At 42.9% G+C, this 20948-nt stretch overlaps 1 protein-coding gene across 1 annotated transcript in view; it reads left to right on the top strand.

Annotated features, from left to right (window-relative positions):
• LOC117496972 (protein NLRC3-like) overlaps positions 1 to 18226 on the top strand; it is a 39534-nt gene extending 21308 nt beyond the window's left edge. Inside the window, exons 7-16 of the mRNA XM_034148844.1 lie at positions 2769 to 2942; positions 3354 to 3527; positions 4030 to 4070; positions 4201 to 4241; positions 4320 to 4366; positions 4761 to 4978; positions 6200 to 6459; positions 16193 to 16312; positions 16432 to 16573; positions 17069 to 18226. Of these exons, the coding sequence (XP_034004735.1) occupies positions 2769 to 2942; positions 3354 to 3527; positions 4030 to 4070; positions 4201 to 4241; positions 4320 to 4366; positions 4761 to 4978; positions 6200 to 6459; positions 16193 to 16312; positions 16432 to 16573; positions 17069 to 17511 (1660 nt within the window). The 3' untranslated portion in view covers positions 17512 to 18226. The remainder of the gene's footprint in view (positions 1 to 2768; positions 2943 to 3353; positions 3528 to 4029; positions 4071 to 4200; positions 4242 to 4319; positions 4367 to 4760; positions 4979 to 6199; positions 6460 to 16192; positions 16313 to 16431; positions 16574 to 17068) is intronic.
• Positions 18227 to 20948: the final 2722 nt, after the last annotated feature.

Below are 20948 nucleotides of genomic sequence, written 5' to 3'. Positions count from 1 at the left end.
ACCGGCCGCTCTCCCTCATGTGACGTCACACGCGGGTGGTCTTTTTTTATGCGGAAGTAAAAATGTCTTACAGAAACCACGCCAGATGTCACTGTAGTGTTTATTTTTGTATATTCTTTTGAAAATCTAGTGTATACATCATTTTCCTACACATTCATTCACTGGGGTCTCTAACCTGCAAGTTGCTCTTTAAGGAAAAATCAAACTGCATAATTCACTCTGAACCTCCTAAAAACCTCAAATTCATCTTATATTCTCCATCATGTTTTAAATAAATGACATTATAAACACATGAATACAATAATTAAATATTTATATTAAAACTATCAAACACTAACAAATATTTCCAGATTTAGCTGTTTCTCACATTTGTATGAAGCTACATGATGCTCATACTGACTGAGTAGTTTAAACTGAAGATGCTTTGGATGTATGGGTCCACTATTCCTAAATAAATATTCTCTATTTATTTTTTATCACATTTCTAAATTCATCCCGACATATTTGTCATATTTGTAAAGTGTGTGATCTTGAGTTGAATCAGTTTCAGTGGGTTTGTTTAGTCTGGCTGCACATCATGAGTTAGTGTAGATGGAGCAGAGGTTCAGATGTTAAGTCTCCACTTTTATTGAAGGGTGAAGCACGTTGTCTTTCATATTATAGAGAAGCTCTTTTCTCTTTCTGGATCTTACAGTTTTTAACCTGTCAGGATGTCCACTTTATAAACTCCTACATTCTCTACTTCTCCAGCTATAAACAATTATTGAACCTTGAATATTTTAAGATGAAACTTTGTTTTTCCTAAACTTACATCATGTTTTCTTTATTCAGTCTGCAGAGCTGCAGTTGTCAGAGAATCAGCTGTTCTGCTCTGATCTCAGCTCTGAAGTCCAAACCCATCACATCTGAGAGATCTGGACCTGAGTCCTCAACGCTCTGCAGGATTCAGGAGTGGAGCTGCTGAGAGATCTTCTGGAGAGTCCAGACTGCAGACTGGAGGGGCTCGGTCAGTTCTCCATCTTAAAACTTCTGGTGCCTGAGATGAATATGTGAGAGTTGTGTTGACTCTGAGCTGCAGACCATCAGGCTGATAGGATCCTGAATCCCCCCTTCGCTCCTCTCCGTCTCTCACCTCCCCCTTCGTTCTCCTCTCATCTCTCCCCCCTTCGTTCCTCGCTCTCTCTCTCCCCCACTTCGCTCCTCTCTCTCTCCCCCCCTTCGCTCCTCTCTCTCTCCCCTTCGTTCCTCTCTCCCTCCCCCCTTCGTTCCTCTCTCTCTCCCCCCTTCGCTCCTCTCTCTCTCTCCCCCCTTCGTTCCTCTCTCTCTCTCTCTCCCCCATTCGTCCCTCTCTCTAACCCCCCCTTCGTTCCCTCTCTCTCCCCCCCTTCGCTCCCTCTCTCTCTCCCCCCCCTTCGCTCCTCTCTCTCTCCCCCCCTTCGTTCCTCTCTCTCCCCCCCTTCGCTCCTCTCTCTCCCCCTCCGGTACACAGCACTGTCAGACGTAGTGTGGAGTTGCATTAGGTAACGCGAGATACGGCTGATACTTGCGCATTAGTTTCTGTCATGGATCAGTATCAACAGTCCTGCCAGTAACGTTTCTATATGATCAATACTACTTTAGTTATAGCCTGATATATGATAGCTAACTTTACAATGTTGTGATGTGACCGACGTTAGCTAACATGAACTGTAGCTAACGCCGGTCACTCACCAAGACAGCTGCCCTGTTCTCCACTGGTTCTCCTCACACCACAGCTCCATTTCTCTCCGATGGCCGTTATTCCTTCTAATCCTTGGCTGCTCCTGGTCTCTTGGACGCCTAGCAGGCTCATCATTATAAGGTTGTGGTCCGTCATATGCATTCGAATATACATTTTCAACCTCTTCTGTGTCAAAAGTAGCATTGTGATCCATGTTTATTAATACGTTAGACCGGCCGCTCTCCCTCATGTGACGTCACACGCGGGTGGTCTTCTTTTATGCGGAAGTAAAAATGTCTTACAGAAACCACGCCAGATGTCACTGTAGTGTTTATTTATGTATATTGTTTTGAAAATCTAGTGTATACATCATTTTCCTACACATTTATTCACTGGGGTCTCTAACCTGCAAGTTGCTCTTTAAGGAAAAATCAAACTGCATAATTCACTCTGAACCTCCTAAAAACCTCAAATTCATCTTATATTCTCCATCATGTGTTTTAAATAAATGACATTATAAACACATGAATACAATAATTAAATATTTTATATTAAAACTATCAAACACTGACAAATATGTTCAGTTTTAGCTGTTTCTCACATTTGTATGAAGCTACATGATGCTCATACTGAGTGAGGAGTTTAAACTGAAGATGCTTTGGATGTATGGCTCCACTATTTCTGAAATAAATATTCTCTGTCTATTTTTTATCACATTTCTTCTAAATTCATCCCGACATATTTGTCATATTTGTAAAGTGTGTGATCTTGAGTTGAATCAGTTTCAGTGGGTTTGTATTAGTCTGGCTGCACATCATGAGTTAGTGTAGATGGAGCAGAGGTTCAGATGTGAAGTCTCCACTTTTTATTGAAGGTGAAGCACGTTGTCTTTCATATTAATGAGAGCTCTTTTCTCTTTCTGGATCTTACAGTTTTTAACCTGTCAGGATGTCCACTTTATAAACTCCTACATTCTCTACTTCTCCAGCTATAAACAGATTATTGAACCTTGAATATTTTAAGCTGAAACTTTGTTTTTCTAAACTTACATCATGTTTTCTTTATTCAGTCTGGAGGGCTGCAGTTTGTCAGAGATCAGCTGTTCTGCTCTGATCTCAGCTCTGAAGTCCAACCCATCACATCTGAGAGATCTGGACCTGAGTCTCAACGCTCTGCAGGATTCAGGAGTGGAGCTGCTGAGAGATCTTCTGGAGAGTCCAGACTGCAGACTGGAGGATCTCAGGTCAGTTCTCCATCTTTAACTTCTGTGCTGAGATGAATATGTGAGAGTTGTGTTGACTCTGAGCTGCAGACATCAGGCTGATATGATCCTGATCCTCACGGAGTATCTTGATGCTAAAGTCTGTTTTCTTCTTCTGTGGTTTCTTTCCCTGACAGTGGCAGAGCAATGTTCAGCTTTAAATGTAAACATTACAATAAGAATTATACTCTGCATAATTCACACTGAACCTCCATCAAGCTTCATTTTACTACATTATATAAAAGACAAAGGAGTACAATTAATAAGTATTTCCAATCAAACACAAAACATATATTCAGTATTTGCTTCTTCCAACATTTTTATGAAGCTAAAAGATGCTTATACTGACTGAATAGTTTAAACTAACCATGTGATCATGTGTTCTTTATTCAGACTGAGGCGCTGCAGGTTGTCAGAGATCAGCTGTTCTGCTCTGGCCTCAGCTCTGAAGTCCAACCCCTCCTACCTGAGAGATCTGGACCTGAGAGAGAACAAGCTGCAGGATTCAGGAGTGGAGCTGCTGAGAGATCTTCTGGAGAGTCCAGACTGCAGACTGGAGACTCTCAGGTCAGTAAGGGGTGGACTCTCTGCTGGTTCAGCAGTATTGTATTAAACACAGGGAGGTGGAGGTGTTCCTCTCACTGGGGAATCTCTCCAGTTCCACCTTCCAGGCGTAGCCTAGCTTAGCACAACAAATCATGGCTGTTACCATTTGTCTGCAGTTTCTCCTTTTGTTCATCTTGTGTTTCTTTACTTTCATTATTATCAAGCAATATAATACAAGCTGACAATGCAACGCCACATTTCAGTCAGGAGCAACTCATTAACAGACAAATGGGATGTTACAGTTAAAAAGGAAGTCTGTTTGTTTTTCTATGTTCCTGGACTAATGCCTAGTGAATTCTCTAATGCAGCTGAGAGCTGTGCGCAGTCAGTCGTAGTGTTTGCAGAGAAGATATGATGTGATGTAAAGCATTGGATCAGTCAGGACTCTGAAGCTGACTAACTCAAAGAACAAACTATTATTTTAACTTGATCTCAAACTGTTGGATTGTGTTCATCCCTGCAGGATCAATGACGAGACAATCAGAGCCAAGATACAGAAGAACTGTGAGTACTGAACCATACCCTCCATTCATCAAGATATTGTACAATACATCTGATCTTAAAAGGTATTTATAGTACAATAATTATTATAGTTTTATTATTATTGTTCTCTGTCACCTCTTCTCTCCATCAGGTGACTCCGATGTGGAACAGGAAGTGAAGACAGACAGAAAGGTGAGAGAGGAGCAGTTGAGAGTTGAAGCTAGAACTTAACTTGATTTCTAATAAAATAAATAACTTTGTTTGTTCCAGGCTCCTGAATCCTTCTCACCTGAACACACAACTGAGTCTTCATACAGGTAATCCTATAACATGACCAAATATTATTTTAAACACATTGAAAATATATATTGATTTAATTGTGTTTAATTTCAAGTCTTTCACCTTGAGGTACTGCATCCAATCTCTTTCCAGCAGACATCAATAAGATAATGCCTCTGTGTGTAGGATTGTTTTCTTGTACCAGTCTAGATCCTCGCTGGACTAGACATTTTGTTAATTTAATGAAAATGTGTTTACACACATTCTGATGCATGTGGACACATCTTCAGTGATGCTCCTGTAATCATCAGGTGTTTCAGATCTTTCAACAAACCCTCCTCCAGGTCAGACTCCAGCTGGATGAACACCTGTCAGTCAGAACACAGGCCAGTGAAGGCTTGTTGTAGTAACTTGTCTCTTGTGTGTCTACAGGTTCAGGTGTCCTGGTCCAGGTATGTTCCAGTGTGCTTCGACTGGCCTGGTGTTCGTCATGGCTCAGGAGGCGGAGCTTCTGTACAGGGCGGCCACTTGGGATGAGAGCCTCCTCCAATCAGCTGGCAAGCAGGCAGCAGGGCCGCTGTTCGACGTGAAGAGTTCTGATGAAGCTGCCGTCTGCCAGCTCCACCTGCCACACAGCGAGACAGAGGATGGTAAAGACATCTGCAGTGTTAACAAATACACTTATATAATGTTTAGCACCTTATACCATCCACTACTGTTCAAAAGTTAACTAGTTTAACAAAGACAATAAGACTGTTAACCACCAGAACTGTTGAAGCAAAATCTGTTAACACCTGAACAGTTGAAACAACATCCCTAATATTCATCTGGCTGCTACTTAACAAATATTTAAAAATTATTTATCTATTTACCTATATATCCTATTTCAATAACTTGCATATAGACTCTTATTGCACTATTTCACTATTTCACTTTTTTTAAACTATTTCTTTTTGTATTACTATTTACTATTTACTTGCACTATATTTTTCTGTGTATCTGTGTTTTGTGTTGCTCTGTTGGAGAAGCCTGTGACACAAGATTTTCATCGGCACAACTGCACTGTAGCTATGTACGTATGACTAAATAAAGAACCTTGAACCTTGAACCTTGAACCTTGATAAGATAATTCAGACACCAAATCTGTTCTTTACATTCAAAATAGTCGTGTCCCCAAAAGAAGTAAGAATGAAATGATTAAAACATCCATTTAGTGGATGTGTTTCATGACATCATTATTGAAGCATACGATGCAATGCAGCTCTAAATACTGAGTTGGATTTTCTTTGGGTCCTCTGCAGTCTCCTCACTGGATATTAAAGACATTTAAACTGTGACCTGTCAGTCCACAGCATGTTTAGCTGCTAACAGTGCTAACTCAACGCTAACTCTCACTCTCAGCTAGCAGTTTGATTAATTATGACTTTGTTATCCATCTCTTGCTCTTTCTGCTCTTTACATTGTCAGTCTGGCTGAAGCATGTACAAAACAAAACGACAGACAACAACATTTATAAGTTAGACTTTCTACGCCCTAAAAGCTTTAGAGAACTCTTCACACATCTAGAGAATCACTCAGACATGAGACCGGACACAGTCAAGCTGCTCTGGCTGCAGATTACAAACATTTCAGCAGTCTTGTGAATGAGAAAATAATTACGCACGCTCACATCCAGAAAGATCACAGGGGGACGGAACAATAATTAAACATTACAAATAAAAGGTGAAGGATATAAACTGGTACATCCCAGTGAGGCTCCAAAGTGAATGACATTAGATGAACATTAGCTCTGAGCTAAAGTGGTGTGACATTGAAGATGATGAAGCTGTGTTAGCAGCAATGCAACAGATGACCAGCTCTTTGCTCCACAGCGCTGCTCCTGGACGGCCTGTTGTCTGTCGTCCACATCACTGATGAAGGCCTGAGCATCTTGGAGCCGCTGGAGGTCACACACACTCACGTGGTGGTGAAGGTGCTTCACCTCTCTTCCTTTGGCCTTATCATCGATAAATTGAGAAGGCTTCTAAAGTGGCGAATAAAGGGAAAAATTCTGCTGTTCCTACGACCCCCGGGCCGAGTGGAACAAATACTGGATGTGTTTCTGCTGCAGAACAACGTCCTTGAGGAGGAGGTAATGTGCTCACCATCAGCCTAAATGCTTGTTTTAAACCACAGCTGTTTCCACAGAGAAGTTGTGGCCCCAGGCTCCCTACTGAATAGAATAGAATTGGAGGGATGAAACCCTCTTTAAAGGTCACACATAAATGCACGGTGGGGGGGTTGTCCAGTGCCTTGCTCAAGGGCACCACGGCAGGGCAGGAGGTGAACTGGGACCTCTCCAAGTAGCAGTCCACACTCCATATTTTACGTCTGTTCGGGGACTTGAACCGGGGGACCCTACAGCTCACAGTCCAAGCCCCCTACTTTTTTTTTTTTTTTTTTTTTTTTTATCTTTTATTATCAAAAATAGACATTTAACAGTTCATCACAATTACATAAAGTACTTTCTGCATATAATGTATGAAACGCATACAAAAAATGACATATACTGTCATTATTTCACTGAAAAGTAGTGTGTCTTATGTCACTTTTCAAAGTTGAAGCACAGAGCTCCCTCCTCATCCATCTCAATTAATTTGCTGCCATTACAAAATCCTCACAAAATATGTCATTTTTCACGTGTATGAGAACAAGGTTTATGTCCCTTTTTGTTGTCCTCTTCATTATGTGCCACACGTCAGACATTTTACCTTCGAAATGGGCAATGTTCCTCCTTATCTGGACACGCACGCCTGGCGTGGCTCAGAACATAGTTTAACAGATTCACATTGCATTCATCCTTCTTCTCAATCACACCAACAGCCACAGCTCCTTCCAATCCATTTCTCTCACATACCATTCATTCCAACATCTACCAATTAACTCTTTCATCCTTCCAAAAAAAACACCAAGCTCTCTACATTCAACAAACTCATGCAAACATGTTTCAACCTGGTCTCTACAAACATCACACTCTCTCTCAACAGTTTCCTCAAAATGACTAATTATCAGATTGTTAAACACCCTATTATGTCTCAACAAAAAATCAAAATGTTCACATTCAATACTGTTCCCATTTAATTTTCACATTCTCCCACATTCTTCTTCCAGTCAGACCGTTCACAACACTCGTCCATACTCTCTCTGATGCAGGTCTCCTAATAACATCCCCTTTTAACCATTTATACATATTTTTTGTTTTAACATCTTCTATTTTAACATTGACATCCTCTTTCCCCACAAATAAATCAACCACACTCTCCTTTCCTATAACGATCTCACTCTCAATCATTGTTAACCATTCACTCGGCATTCCATCTTTGATTTCTTCCATCATTCGTTCAGCTGTCCCTGGATACATCACTTCATCTATTTCCCTAACCTCCTCCACTATCACCTGTGCCTTCATAAAGCCTGGTACATACTCTAAAACTAAATCCTTAACCCTCCTCATCCCCGCTCTCCACATCGGCAGATTGAATAAGGAACACTTCTCATGAGTGATCCTAGGGTTAAGGAAGATCGGCTGCTCCCACACCTGCTGCACATTCACACACTCATACCTAACATACTTCAAAAACTCACCCCATGCACTCATTACTTCCCTTTGATAAGCACTCAAACCTTTCAACATCCCCTTTCTTAGCACCATAAAAATAGCACTATCACCACATCCTCCACATTTATTTATTTGTTCCTTTAAGAATATTTTCCATAACTGATCTTCCTTATTTCCCAAATAGCGAACCATCATTTTAATCCTAATTGCTTTAATTTTCCTTCTTAAGTTTATCAGCTGTAAACCTCCATCCCTACACTCATTTTCTAGCACTTCTCTAGCTATCCTTACCCCCCTCCCATCCCATATGAACTCACTAACTATCTTATCTATTTCATTCACTACACTATCCGGCACATCTAAAACCGTCATTATATAAAGTGCCCTACTCATGATTAACCCATTCACTACAGCTATCTTCCCCCTCAACTTAAGCCCCCTCATCTTCCAAAACCTCAACGTCTTCACTATTCCATTAATTAACTCTACATACTGTCTGTCTCTACCCTCCACTTCTTTAATCCCTAAATTGATCCCCAACACCCTAAAATAGTCCTTATTTTCCTTCAACCCTATATCACAACTCCTATCCCTCACCTGTCCTATGTACATAATCTCTGATTTATCTAAATTCACCCTAGCTCCTGATGCCCTACCATACAAACTGACTGTCTTCAACACTTCCCTAACACTTTCCCTATCTTTAACTGTAATGTTGGTGTCGTCTGCATACTGATAAACTAAACTAACCCCCCCTCCTGGCACCTCCACTCCTTTTATAAACCTGTTTTGCCGCAGCAGAGTCGCGAGGGGCTCGGCTGACAGCGCGTACAGCATTGCTGAGAGAGGGCATCCTTGCCGGACCGACCTCCCTAACTTAAACACATTGGTTACCACCCCATTAATTTTAACGCAACTGACTGCACTACTATAAATCCTCCTTACCCACCCTATTAATCTTTTCCCAAATCCTGCCTTCTCTAACACTCTATACAAAAATCCATGACTAACCCTATCAAAAGCTTTATTTAAATCTAAACTAACTACTATCCCACCTATACCCTCCTTCATGTGACTAATTGTGTCCCTAATACTACTAATAGTGTCACAAATATCTCTCCCTGGAATACTATACGCCTGTGTGTTTCCCACTACTGATTTTATAACCCTCTTAATTCTATTCGCTAACACCCGTGCTAGCACTTTATAATCCGTGTTTAACATACTAAGTGGTCTATAGTTTTCTAATTTATTCCTATTTCCTTTCTTAAACAATATACTAATAATCCCTGTAGATATACCGGCCGGCAATTCCTCCCTCTCCTCCAGGCTCCTGTAGATTTTAAGGAGTATTGGCGCCAGCCCCTCCCTAAACTCTATATAGAACTCGGATGTCAGACCATCTATCCCTGGACTCTTATTCCTAACCCTGCTATTGCTAACTCTATCTCCCCTAGTCCTATCTCCCCCTCACACATTTCCCTACCTTTCATCACTCAACCTAGCTTCCATACTATCTATCACCTGTTCTAAAGCTCTCCCTATCAATCTCCTCAGCCTCAAATAACTCCCTATAAAAGGTTTTCCTTCAACCTGCTCTATATTATTCTTTCTCTGCTTTACTTCTCTAATGCCAAAAAAAACCCTGTACTTTTCTCTCCTTCAACTGCATACCTAGCCTACTTCTAACTATAGCCCCTCTACATTTTCTCTTCTCTATCTCCCCCAGCTCATCCTTCAGACGACTATACTCATCCAGATCTCTCCCTATTTCTATATCTACCCTTTGAGCCTCTAAATGTAACTCTTCCCTAACCTTTTTCTCTTTCTCTCTTTCTATTTTATTCCTATTTTTACAAATCCTATACTTATCCCTTTTATTTCATTTTTAAATCCCTCCCAACACACCCCCCACATCCTCACCATTCAAACCTCCCCTTTTTTCCATACATTCTCTCACTTTAACTTATATCCATCATCCTTCAGCAGACAGGCATTTAGGCACCACTCCACCTCCTCTTTCCTTCATCACCTGTTCCAATGCAGAAACTCAAGATGTTATGATACACTCATGGCAGTATTTCCTATACCCAATCTGCCAATTTCTCCCCTAAATTACTCCACACTAAATCTATTCTACTCTGTTTAATATACCTCCCACCACTTTATTCCCTAGAAAAACCCCGCTCCCTACTGTTCCTTTCCCTCCACACATCCAGCAGTCCATTTGTCCCCATTATTGTTTTGAGAGCACCACGTGATGAATCACTATTAAAACCCATATTAACAGACACATCCAGTTTCGAACACCACACATTAAAGTCACCAACAATCATACAGTTTCCCCCACATGTACCCTCTAACCCTTCAAAAAACTCCCTCCTCCTTCTAACCTCATTCGGTGCATATACGTTAACTAATCTAAAGTTTCCCCATACACTCGAACATTATCCCAACCATTCTCCCAACACCATCATCCTCCACTTTCCTTATATTCGTTACCACCCCTGCTTTAATTAATATTGCACACCCCTCTAGCACCCACACTCCCATTATTTACATACATTTCTCCCATCCACTCTTTCCTTACATCCTCCACACACCTCTCATCCCAATGTGTCCTCCTGCAAGCATATAATGTCTGAGTCACATATTATTAAGGCCTGCTCTCTCCGGTCCTTGGACCTCAGCCCATTTCCATTGAAGGAGGAAATTGTCACCATTACGAGTGTTATGAAAGTTGTAATTGTATTCATTCTATTCATTTTTTTTTCCAGACACTTTGTAGCTCCTCCTGACTGTTTTCACCCGTCTTTTCTCCACCTCCTTATCCTTCTCTACTTTCCTCTTTGCATTTAGCCTGCTGGATTCTCTCCTTATTCCTCTGCTCTTATCACAGCGTTTGTCTCTCCGAAGATCTTCCCCCCCAGAGGTCCCATCATCTCCACCTCTTCTCCATCAGACTCGTTCTCCTCGTAGTCTCCTCCCTCCTCCATGTCAGACACGACCGAACTGACCTCCATTTCCTCAGCAGTCTGTCCCCCGTCTCCACCATCACCTCCTCCATCTCCTGCTCCCTCTCCTCCTTCCCTCTCACCGACAGCTCCTCCTCCAGCATCAGGTTTAGCTTCCACATCCGCAATCAAGCCTCCGCATCAGCATCCGCACCCGGATCAACATCCACATCAGCATCCGCCTCAGTATCCACCAAACCCTCACCACTCCTCGCAGCCTTTCCAGCATCCATAGCAGCAGGAACATCAGCAGCTGGAACAGCAGCAGCATTGGCTCCACTACTACACGCACCTCCGTAGTCTGCTTTCCCCTTCTTCCTCCCTCCGTCTCCTCCATCGTCAGCGGCAGCCGTATCAGCGGCTCTCTTTGCAGCAGCAGCAACAAATATAGCCGCAACAGCAGCCACAGCTTCTTTGTTTAAACTGCTCCCAGCCTCATCACTTCTGCCCTCTTCTTCACTCTCTTCCTGACTTCCACCTCCTCTTCCTCAATTTCATTCTCAGTTTTTTTCCGCCTGGGCACTTCTTCTCCCCCTGGCTCCACTCGCCCCCTCTTCCCGAGCCACACAGTCCCGGGCATAGTGTCCCTGCTTGGCACATTTATAGCATCTGAACTCAGGGCATTCTTTATATAAATGCCCTGGCCTTATGCACAACCTGCAGACCGGCACTTGTTTATGGATCACCCTGAAGTACTCCGGACCCTCGAGAGTATCAAATCTGGTTGAGTACGGGAGTGACGTTACTTCCTTGTTGAACTTCACCCGCAGGAACCTCGTCCCATCAGCAACCTTTGTGCCTGGCCACACTCTTCTCTTTATTGCCGAGACAGGCAGAACCCCCCACATTGCCAATCTGCCTTTAATTGTGGTATCCAAAATGTAAGCCGGTATGTTAAGGAATGATACTGTAAGTTCTTTTATCATACAGTCTCTGCCCCGCACCATGGCTCCGTTTATCCTTATCCCATCCATTATTTTATTTTTTCCTTTTTCATCAGCCATTGTCACTTCATATAGGCCATCTCCTTTCACCCTGCACCCCATCACCTCTCCACATTCTTTTTTAACTCCTTTTAGCAGATCCATTACAGATACCACTGCTTTTCCGCTTTCCACCGCCACCACCACAGTAAGCTCTCTATATTTCCTCCCTTCCACCACCCACTCAACTCCTCTCTCACCTCTTTTTGTTCCCTACTCCTGTTTTTCCATTTTGTCCCGCTCGTATTCTCGTTGTCATTGTCCTTTCCTTGTTCATTCACAGTTTTTCCATCCCTCTCCACACTCCGCTGTAATGTGTCAATGTCCGTGATCCGTGATGCAGTTGATAAAGCCATTCCAGTTTTCGTTGCCAGTATATCCATCAAAAAGAAAAACACACAGGTCGGGGGAAACCCCCAGACAGCAAAGCTGTTTGGGGGGGGGAACTACGAACAAAAAAAACAAACTATACGTTGGACGAAACAAACGAGAATCACACAAAAACAAACAATTCACTTCTCTCCTTCCGGGACCAAACACGCACGTAGGCTCTCAGTCCAAGCCCCTACTGACTGAGCCACTGCTCCTCTTTTCAAACTGTCTTGGTTGTGAGAAGAATCAGATCTATCTGAACTGAATATTAGCAAATACTGGTTACCTTGGTTGCTGATTGGTTAATGGGTACACAAGCCAAAAATCGTTTATTGAATCATAAAGTGGCCAAAATCTGATCAGCTCCTTTTCAGACAGAGGGGACACATGTTGATGTATGAAGAGATGTAGAAGAGACATAAGAAGAACAGAAGAGGGGACACATGTTGATGTAGAAGAGACATGAAGAACAGGGGACACATGTTGATGTAGAAGAGACATGAAGAAGAGGGGACACATGTTGATGTAGAAGAGACATGAAGAAGAGGGGACACTGTTGATGTAGAAGAGACATGAAGAACAGGGGACACATGTTGATGTAGAAGAGACATGAAGAAGAGGGGACACATGTTGATGTAGAAGAGACATGAAGAAGAGGGGACACATGTTGATTAGAAGAGACATGAGGAAGAGGGGACACATGTTGATTAGAAGAGACATGAAGAAGAGGGGACACATGTTGATGTAGAAGAGACATGAAGAGGGGACACATGTTGATGTAGAAGAGACATGAAGAAGAGGGGACACATGTTGATGTAGAAGAGACATGAAGAAGAGGGGACACATGTTGATGTAGAAGAGACATGAGGAAGAGGGACACATGTTGATGTAGAAGAGACATGAAGAAGAGGGGGACACATGGTGATGTAGAAGAGACATGAAGAAGAGGGGACACATGTTGATGTAGAAGAGACATGAGAAGAGGGGACACAGTGTTGATGTAGAAGAGACATGAAGAAGAGGGGACACATGTTGTGTAGAAGAGACATGAAGAAGAGGGGACAGATGTTGATGTAGAAGAGACACTGAAGACGAGGATTTAGCTTAATAGGTGACCTTTAAATCAATAACTGAAAATGACCATACCAAGCATACGGACTGCATTGTCTTACTGAACCGATGAGCGGTGGCTGCTGTGCTGGAATAAAGGAGGGAACACAGCGGTGGACCTGGGGGAGGTGGCTGGAGGATATACTATTTACAAAAGAAAAGCCATTTAAGTGAAATGTTTAATACTAAACTAAGAACTAATGAAATAAAAGTACAGAGAGGAAAAGGCTAAGGTGATAAGGATTTGAGAGAATACAAAAAGGGGGTTACAGAGATGAGAGGAAAAGAGAGGAGTTGGCCTCTCCTATGTCCTTTTGTCTTCCTCAGGTAGGGGGATGGGTATAGTAACCCGCCCAGGTAATAAACCTTCTGGCTAAATGTAAACTTTCCTATCTGTTATAAATAGTAATTGTTTCAAATATCTAACTCTAGTGTTTGTTTAGATCAGTGGAGCAAAAAGTCCTTTGCTTGTCCTCAGGTCAGAGCCGGACATTAAGTATTCAAACTGGGGAGTTTTGTCCTTGATCTTCCATTAGACTGTCACAGTGATGTTAGCCATGGCTAGCCAAGCCTCTGGTAGTTTTTAGGGATTAGAGCCGGCATCACGTGTGATCGCGTTACAGGAATTGGTCCTGTGATTAATATGCATTCATTCTTTTAACGTGTCAAGGTTTCCAGATTAATCGTGAGTTTTGACACGTTAATGTTGACAACTACGGAGCCCCTAAAGGGTCATGGAAAAAACAAAAAGTATCTCGTGCGCACGAGAAAGTTACCGGTGCCCCAAGTAGGAAGTGGAGCACACAGGAGATGACGACACACACACACACACACACACACACACACACACACACACACACACACACACACACACACACACACACACACACACACACACACACACACACACACACACACACACACACACACACACACGTGAGGGAAACTTCTGAAGCAATTGGAAACAGGACTCGGTGAGACACGAGGAGAACTGGAGCTTTGATGGCAAACACTGATGGTTTATTTGGAGCTTCGGCCGGAGAATTCACAAGACAGGTCATGAGCCACGAGTTGACACAGGTTGAGATGCAAGCACTCTACCCCAGACCCATGTATTTAGCTTGTTCTGAGAGGAGAATCAACATTGTGCATAACAAGATAAAACGATAACACCTCTATCAGCTGACGCCAACAGGCAGGAACAGGGAGACAAAACACTGAGAGCACAGCAGCCAAGGCTACAGGTGCCTGTGCTCAGTGAGGTCAGTACAAACTGATAGACTGGGTCACAGTTATGGGCCTTTCCCCACAACACACACACACACACATACACACACACACACACACACACACACACACACACACACACACACACACACACACACACACACACACACACACACACACACACACACACACACACACACACACACACACACACACACACACGCCCTGGCGACCGGACATCTTCATAAAACTAATAATATGGCGTAATAATCAGGCAGTTCGATGTGTGTAGAGGTGTGTGTGTGTAGAGGTGTGTGTGGTTAAAACGTAGCAGCCTCGATCTCTCTTCAGCTGTTCTAATGAAGGTAAACACAGTGAAGGCGGTGTGTAAAAGGCACATCTCTCCTACTTGGTGAACCGGTAACTTTCTTGAGTGCACGAGAAAGTATATTGTGCGCACAAGTTAGTTTTATTTTTTTCATGACCCTTTAGGGGTGCCCAACGTTTTTTGAACCAAGTGCTAGCGAACTGTCAACTGGGGGGGAGGCTCGCTGCGGGGAAACGGCGGACCTCTGTCGGTGCAACTTTTACAAAAATAAAAAATGAAGTGCGGTGACGCCCGTCAGAGAATCGAGCCAGACGTTGACGACCGGCCGTTCTGTGATTCTCCAGATTCTGCAGATGGCCAGTCCGCGGAGGGTGGAAAATACATACCGGAAGTAAACAAAGACGTGCAACGGGAAGGTGTTCCCACGGTAAACAAAACTTAAAATATTAAATGAAACAATCTCATCTCTTAAAATTCACAACTTATTATGAATTAAACATTCACAAACTTATAATGATGTATTCACATGTTTAACTCTGTTACATATGCACGCAACGAACAGAAGAGCGTAGGGCAGAATTAGGAGGGAATTCCGTCTCGTAGCGTTTGTGCACCGTTTTGAAATGCCGCTCTAAATGACCCTTCTTCGGTAAAGCCACGCTCGCATTGCAGATGAGACAGATGGACTTTGAATTGGAATAAACAAAAAAATAATCATCCTCCCACTCTGAGTGAAAATGATATATTTTGGGCTTTTTTGCTTCTGCCATAATTGCGGTCTTGTGTGTGTGCGGACTGTCACTCCTGTTGCCACGGACAACGTCAGCTAACTAGTGCCCACTGCCCACCAGCCACGGCCCGACACATGGGGTCACGCCGGCCAATCACAAAGCTTTGATGCGTTCAAGTGCATTATTCTGGCACAGGAAGATTATGTTATAGGACATTAACGATAAAACTGAATATTGTTGTTCTATTTTTAGACACATCTCGCAATCGACTGGTTGGGCACCCCTGCTTTAGGGGCTCTGTAAACAACCCTAATAAATATATTAAAAAATGTGTTGGAGAATTGGAATCTCATCCAAAAATATCTAACCTATACACTTTAATTAATCTACTCACATATGTCCTCATGATGTTATTCTTAATTGATTGTAATTCTTATATCTCTGTAGAGCAGGTCTGTCAACATGTTGTTTTAAATTGATCAAAATGTCCTGTTTCTGAAGGTTGTTAAACACAGACGTGCTCTGCCTGTGAACATCCCAATCTCCTCCGACTGTGAGCTGGACATTGATCACAGTTACAGTGTGCACTGTGAACCTGAGGGCTTCTTCATTCAGCCTCAGGTGAGTCACTGATACTCCTCTAAAGAAACACAATGATCATTAACACACATTTATCTGCATGTGGATTCACAATCAGGAAAGATCCAGATAAACATTTAACTTCTGCTTCTGGTTTCCAGAGTAAAACATTTGATTCCAGGTTTGGACCAAACTACTACCCGGCATTTCTAGTTTCCCTGACGACGAGCACAGAGAGAGTGGTTTTGAAGGTCAAGGACCAAGGTGGAAATGTAGTCTGGTATTGTCGCGTGTCACTGGAAGGTAAAGACTCCACCTGAGCTCAGACCCAGTGATAGACTGGATAACTCTAAAGCTCCATCTCATAGCATTCTCTATTAAGGCTCCATGGCAGCGCATCATTACTAAACACACAAGCTGTTATATTCTAAAACCATAATAAAAACTAGTGTTGTGCAGTGGTGAAACAGCGTGGCATTATGGGAGTTGTAGTCTTCAGCTTCTAATGCTTAAGTGGATATGCCGCCACTTACAGGAGACCGTGATGAACGTACTGTTACCTTGATTAAAATTACACATCTCTCTGAACCATTTGCGATAATGTTTGTACACAACTCAACAAAATATAAATAATACAGTTGTAGGAGTTTTTATACATTTTAATGAGGAAATGTTACATATTATAACTTTAAGTGAACAGAAATCCACCTCTGGGAATGTCGAGATACTTTAATTTTTAAGAGATCTGTTTAATGTGATTGTTGGTTAACAAAAGTATTTTCCCTGTTTATCTTCCAGTTCCAAGGAATGAATTGTCCCAGAGAAATGTCCCAGCAGAGAGCAGAGTCCGAGCAGAGAGCAGAGTCCCAGCAGAGAGCAGAGTCCCAGCAGAGAGCAGAGTCCCAGCAGAGAGCAGAGTCCCAGCAGAGAGCAGAGTCCCAGCAGAGAGCAGAGACTCAGCAGAGAGCAGAGACTCTGCAGACCAGTGGCTGTTCTCAGTTCGGACAGAGTTCATTCGAAGAGTGACTCCAACTCTCCTGATCGACCTTCTGGATAAACTCTTTGAGTCTGGAGTGATCACCGAATCTGAAATGACGTCGGCCAGAGCAAAACCCCAAAATGACGGAGCACGAGAGATGGTGGACGCTGTGCGAAATAAAGGAGCTGAAGCCAGCAGGGTTCTGATCAATGCTCTCCGTGAGCTGGACCCGTATCTTTACAGAAAGCTCAACTTGAGCTGAGGAAAAACCTTGTGGAGTGTGTGTGACAGTTGAAGTCTAGTCCTCTGTTTTGTTACCTGTACATTTTCCCCCTTGTCCTTGAAGGTAACACAGATTCTGAGCGAAGGCCACTTTCCTTCTCTCTTTTCTCCTGGACTCCCTCCTGAGAGTAGCAACCCGTATTTTTTTTCAAGTAAATGTTTACTTTATTACATACAATACTTTAATTTACCAGCATCCATTGCATCCTTTCACATTTTTGTCAGGCATAGGAGCCGGGTTATGACAAAAATAAGGGCTTGTTGTTATTTTACCAATTGGTACTGACTTCTGGGTAAGATTTGGGATTTTGGGGCATTTGGTACCTAGGCATGTGATTTGGAGTTTTATTTGTGTTGTATTATCAAACTGCAAAAACCTGTACCTGTTTGTGCTGGTGAATGTAAATATAATATACTTAGGTAGTGAATTAAACCCAGTGGTGTTCAGTAACTAAGTACATTTACTCAAATACTGTACTTAAGTACAATTCTGAAGTACTTATACTTTACTTGAGTAACTCAATATTTTTGCTACTTTGTACTTCTACCCAGTGGCGGCTGGCCCATAGGGGGCGATAGGGCGCCGCCCTCCCTAAACCCAAGCCCCCAGGAAGTGCTCCGGACTCTCAAAATGGGTTGTGTCCAAACGGCGGTACTGCAACATCCGTATCAGTCCGTGACGTCACCCGGCCCAAAAATACTTTTCCCCATTGACTAACATGGGGAAAAAGACATCTGTAAATCGGTGGATCTTTTTTTTTAACTAAATAAAATACCCAGTATGAACTATTTTATAGCCTTGATTAGAATAATTCGGTCCTTAAAGTTATAAAATGCACTAAAAGCCGAATCTAGATATATTTTCTCTCTCCATTCATTCTAGTGAGCCGAGAGTGGGAGCTCGGGGGGCGGGGCTTAAGGGGCGCATGCTCTGTGAGTGCACATATGGGCCGTTTCTCAATGTCGAGTAAAGCTGCTCCAGAGCCCAGAGTTCCCGTTAGAATATTTTTTTGCAGGTCAACATGTCCTTTAAAGTTGAAATCTTCCGGAGAAAATGAGAAAAGTGCCGGTCAAAGGTCTTCTTTGTTATTTATTGAGTTTTAAAACGAATTGATATTATTCGATATTAAACAAACTAATTATAGTAGATTAACTACGTTATTCAAAAGTGTACAGTAACTTACAAAAACGCGGGAATAATAAACGGAGCGCTCTCTCCTTCTCCTGACAGCCCGCCAGTATCATGCAGCTCGCGGATCCAGTCATGAGTGACCCGACAGTAAAACTAAACATATCTATAACTAGTTTAGGTAGTTTGAGAGGTAATTCAAATAGCTAAGTGTGATATTCTAACCTGAAGTGTGTGTTTTGTTCCGCTCGCCGCTGCAGGTGATCATGCAGAGCTGCGTGTCGACTCGTCAGCAGCAGCTGATCTCTCTCTCCCGTCAGATTAGACTCTACTCGCGTTTATGTCCATATCGATCAGATCCAGCTAGTTCTAGCTAATGATATGACTACCTGCTTATTAAAAGACACCTAAACAATAAGCGTCGCTATCCAACCGGGTAAGGCCACAAAGTATAGTATATACATTTGTTTACATGCCCACCGAAACCCCGAGGCATTACCAACAGATCAACGCACCAATCCACCCATACAGGACATCTCTTTCTCCACATTAAGTGTTAGACATTAGAATTGACTATTCTTGTCTGTCACATACTCTTCTTGTCTGTCACATACTCTTCTTGTCGGTCACATAAATGGCGCAACTGATGCGGTATTGCGCTAAGGGAAAATTATTTTGACCGGACATTTTGATTTAGATTTTCCGGTCTTCAGCATATTTTACCGGTCATAGTCCGGTAATTACCGGCTAACGGGAACTCTGCCAGAGCCACTATTTCAAGCATACTACGTCATCGAGTGCCGCCGAAGGACTGTTCCAATGTCCAGCATACTTGGAATTCTACCGAGCCCGGCGTACTTCGTAGCCAGGCCCGGTTCTACGGGGGTGCATAAGGGGTGAAATATATTACATATATAATAACAATAATAATAATAATAATAATAATAGTAGTAATAATAATAAGAAGAAGAAGAATATAGTTGAAATAAAATAAATTGTAATTGTGGTTAAATAACATTGTCTGCTGCATTTATTTGGTCAATTTAAACAGTAAGTAACGTTATTATGTCAGGTGCGCGTGACCTGTGCCCCTGCGCGTTCGTCATTTGCAAAGTGCTTACACAGCAGTCAATGATGGAAAATGGTTAAAACATCCAGCCTTTATCGCCAGCAGTAACAATGCATCTACTGCATGTAATAACAGTTCAGATCATGGGGACATTACGTTACCGTAAAAAAAACGTCCTCCCGCCCGCCTCGCCCACGGAGGCGGAGCAGCCACAGCCTTCTTCGTTGCCCCAAACACGCCACCCCTCGGCGGCCCGCAAGTGCCAGAGGACCTCGGCAAAACAGAGCCTGCCCAGGTATATTTAAAAAAGTACCCAACTCGCCTGTACAGTGGGGTAAGGCACTCATTTTGCAGCTCATGGTTTCAAAACAGAGATTGGCTGGAATATTCCTGTAAAAAAGATGCCATCTTCTGCTATGCCTGTAGACATTTCGGTCTTAAAAGGGGAGTGATTTGTAAAATATCCATTAAGAAAAAGTAAATCTGTGTACAGTTCTGTTTCATATGGATGTTGAGAGATGTATCCATAGATCTCTTCATTTTGCTCTCAAAGTGCACCAGATTGATGCTTTTAACTTCAATATTGCTCCCGGGGTCCGGGAGCATGCCCCCGGACCCCCCTAGAGGAGGTGACGACCCCTCTAGAGGGTGTTAGGTGCACTCCCCACTAATAAAAATAGCTCTTTACCACTGCACCCTCTCTAATCTCAGATGCACCCTGAGTCATTTTGTTCTGGAACCGGGCCTGTTCGTAGCGAGAAATTTCGAGGCTGCACATGTGTAGACTCTGCGGTCTTAAAATCCCCACAATGCTTTGCGCACGGACCAATTTCCCCAAATCTGTGGCGGAAAATGTAAGGCGGGGCCTCTCATATGACGCACACTTGCTCGCCTGTTCCACTCTTTGTTTTCCGAATGCCAGGAAGTATTCTTGCCTCGCTTCTGAAGCAAGTGACTCGGAAGACATGTGCTACCAAGCAAGCGCACTCGACATTGAGAAACACCCACAGGTTCTTCTGCTCTGACAGCCAAGCATGACGGGTAATCTGTGACGTTTCGCTCTCTCAAAAGTTGGGCCATTTTGCCTTCATGCGCCAATGAGCAGCTCTCATAGGAAAGAACGAGACCCCGCCTCCGACGCTGTATCCAGTTCTTATTATACATCCATGCCTAAACCACACACACAAGGAAATGCTTTTCTATTTTTAAACCTTTTGTA

The sequence above is a fragment of the Trematomus bernacchii genome, unplaced genomic scaffold, assembly GCF_902827165.1.
Source record: "Trematomus bernacchii unplaced genomic scaffold, fTreBer1.1, whole genome shotgun sequence".
Classification (NCBI taxonomy): Eukaryota; Metazoa; Chordata; class Actinopteri; order Perciformes; family Nototheniidae; genus Trematomus; species Trematomus bernacchii.
This window is presented reverse-complemented; position numbering and strand designations above follow the sequence as displayed.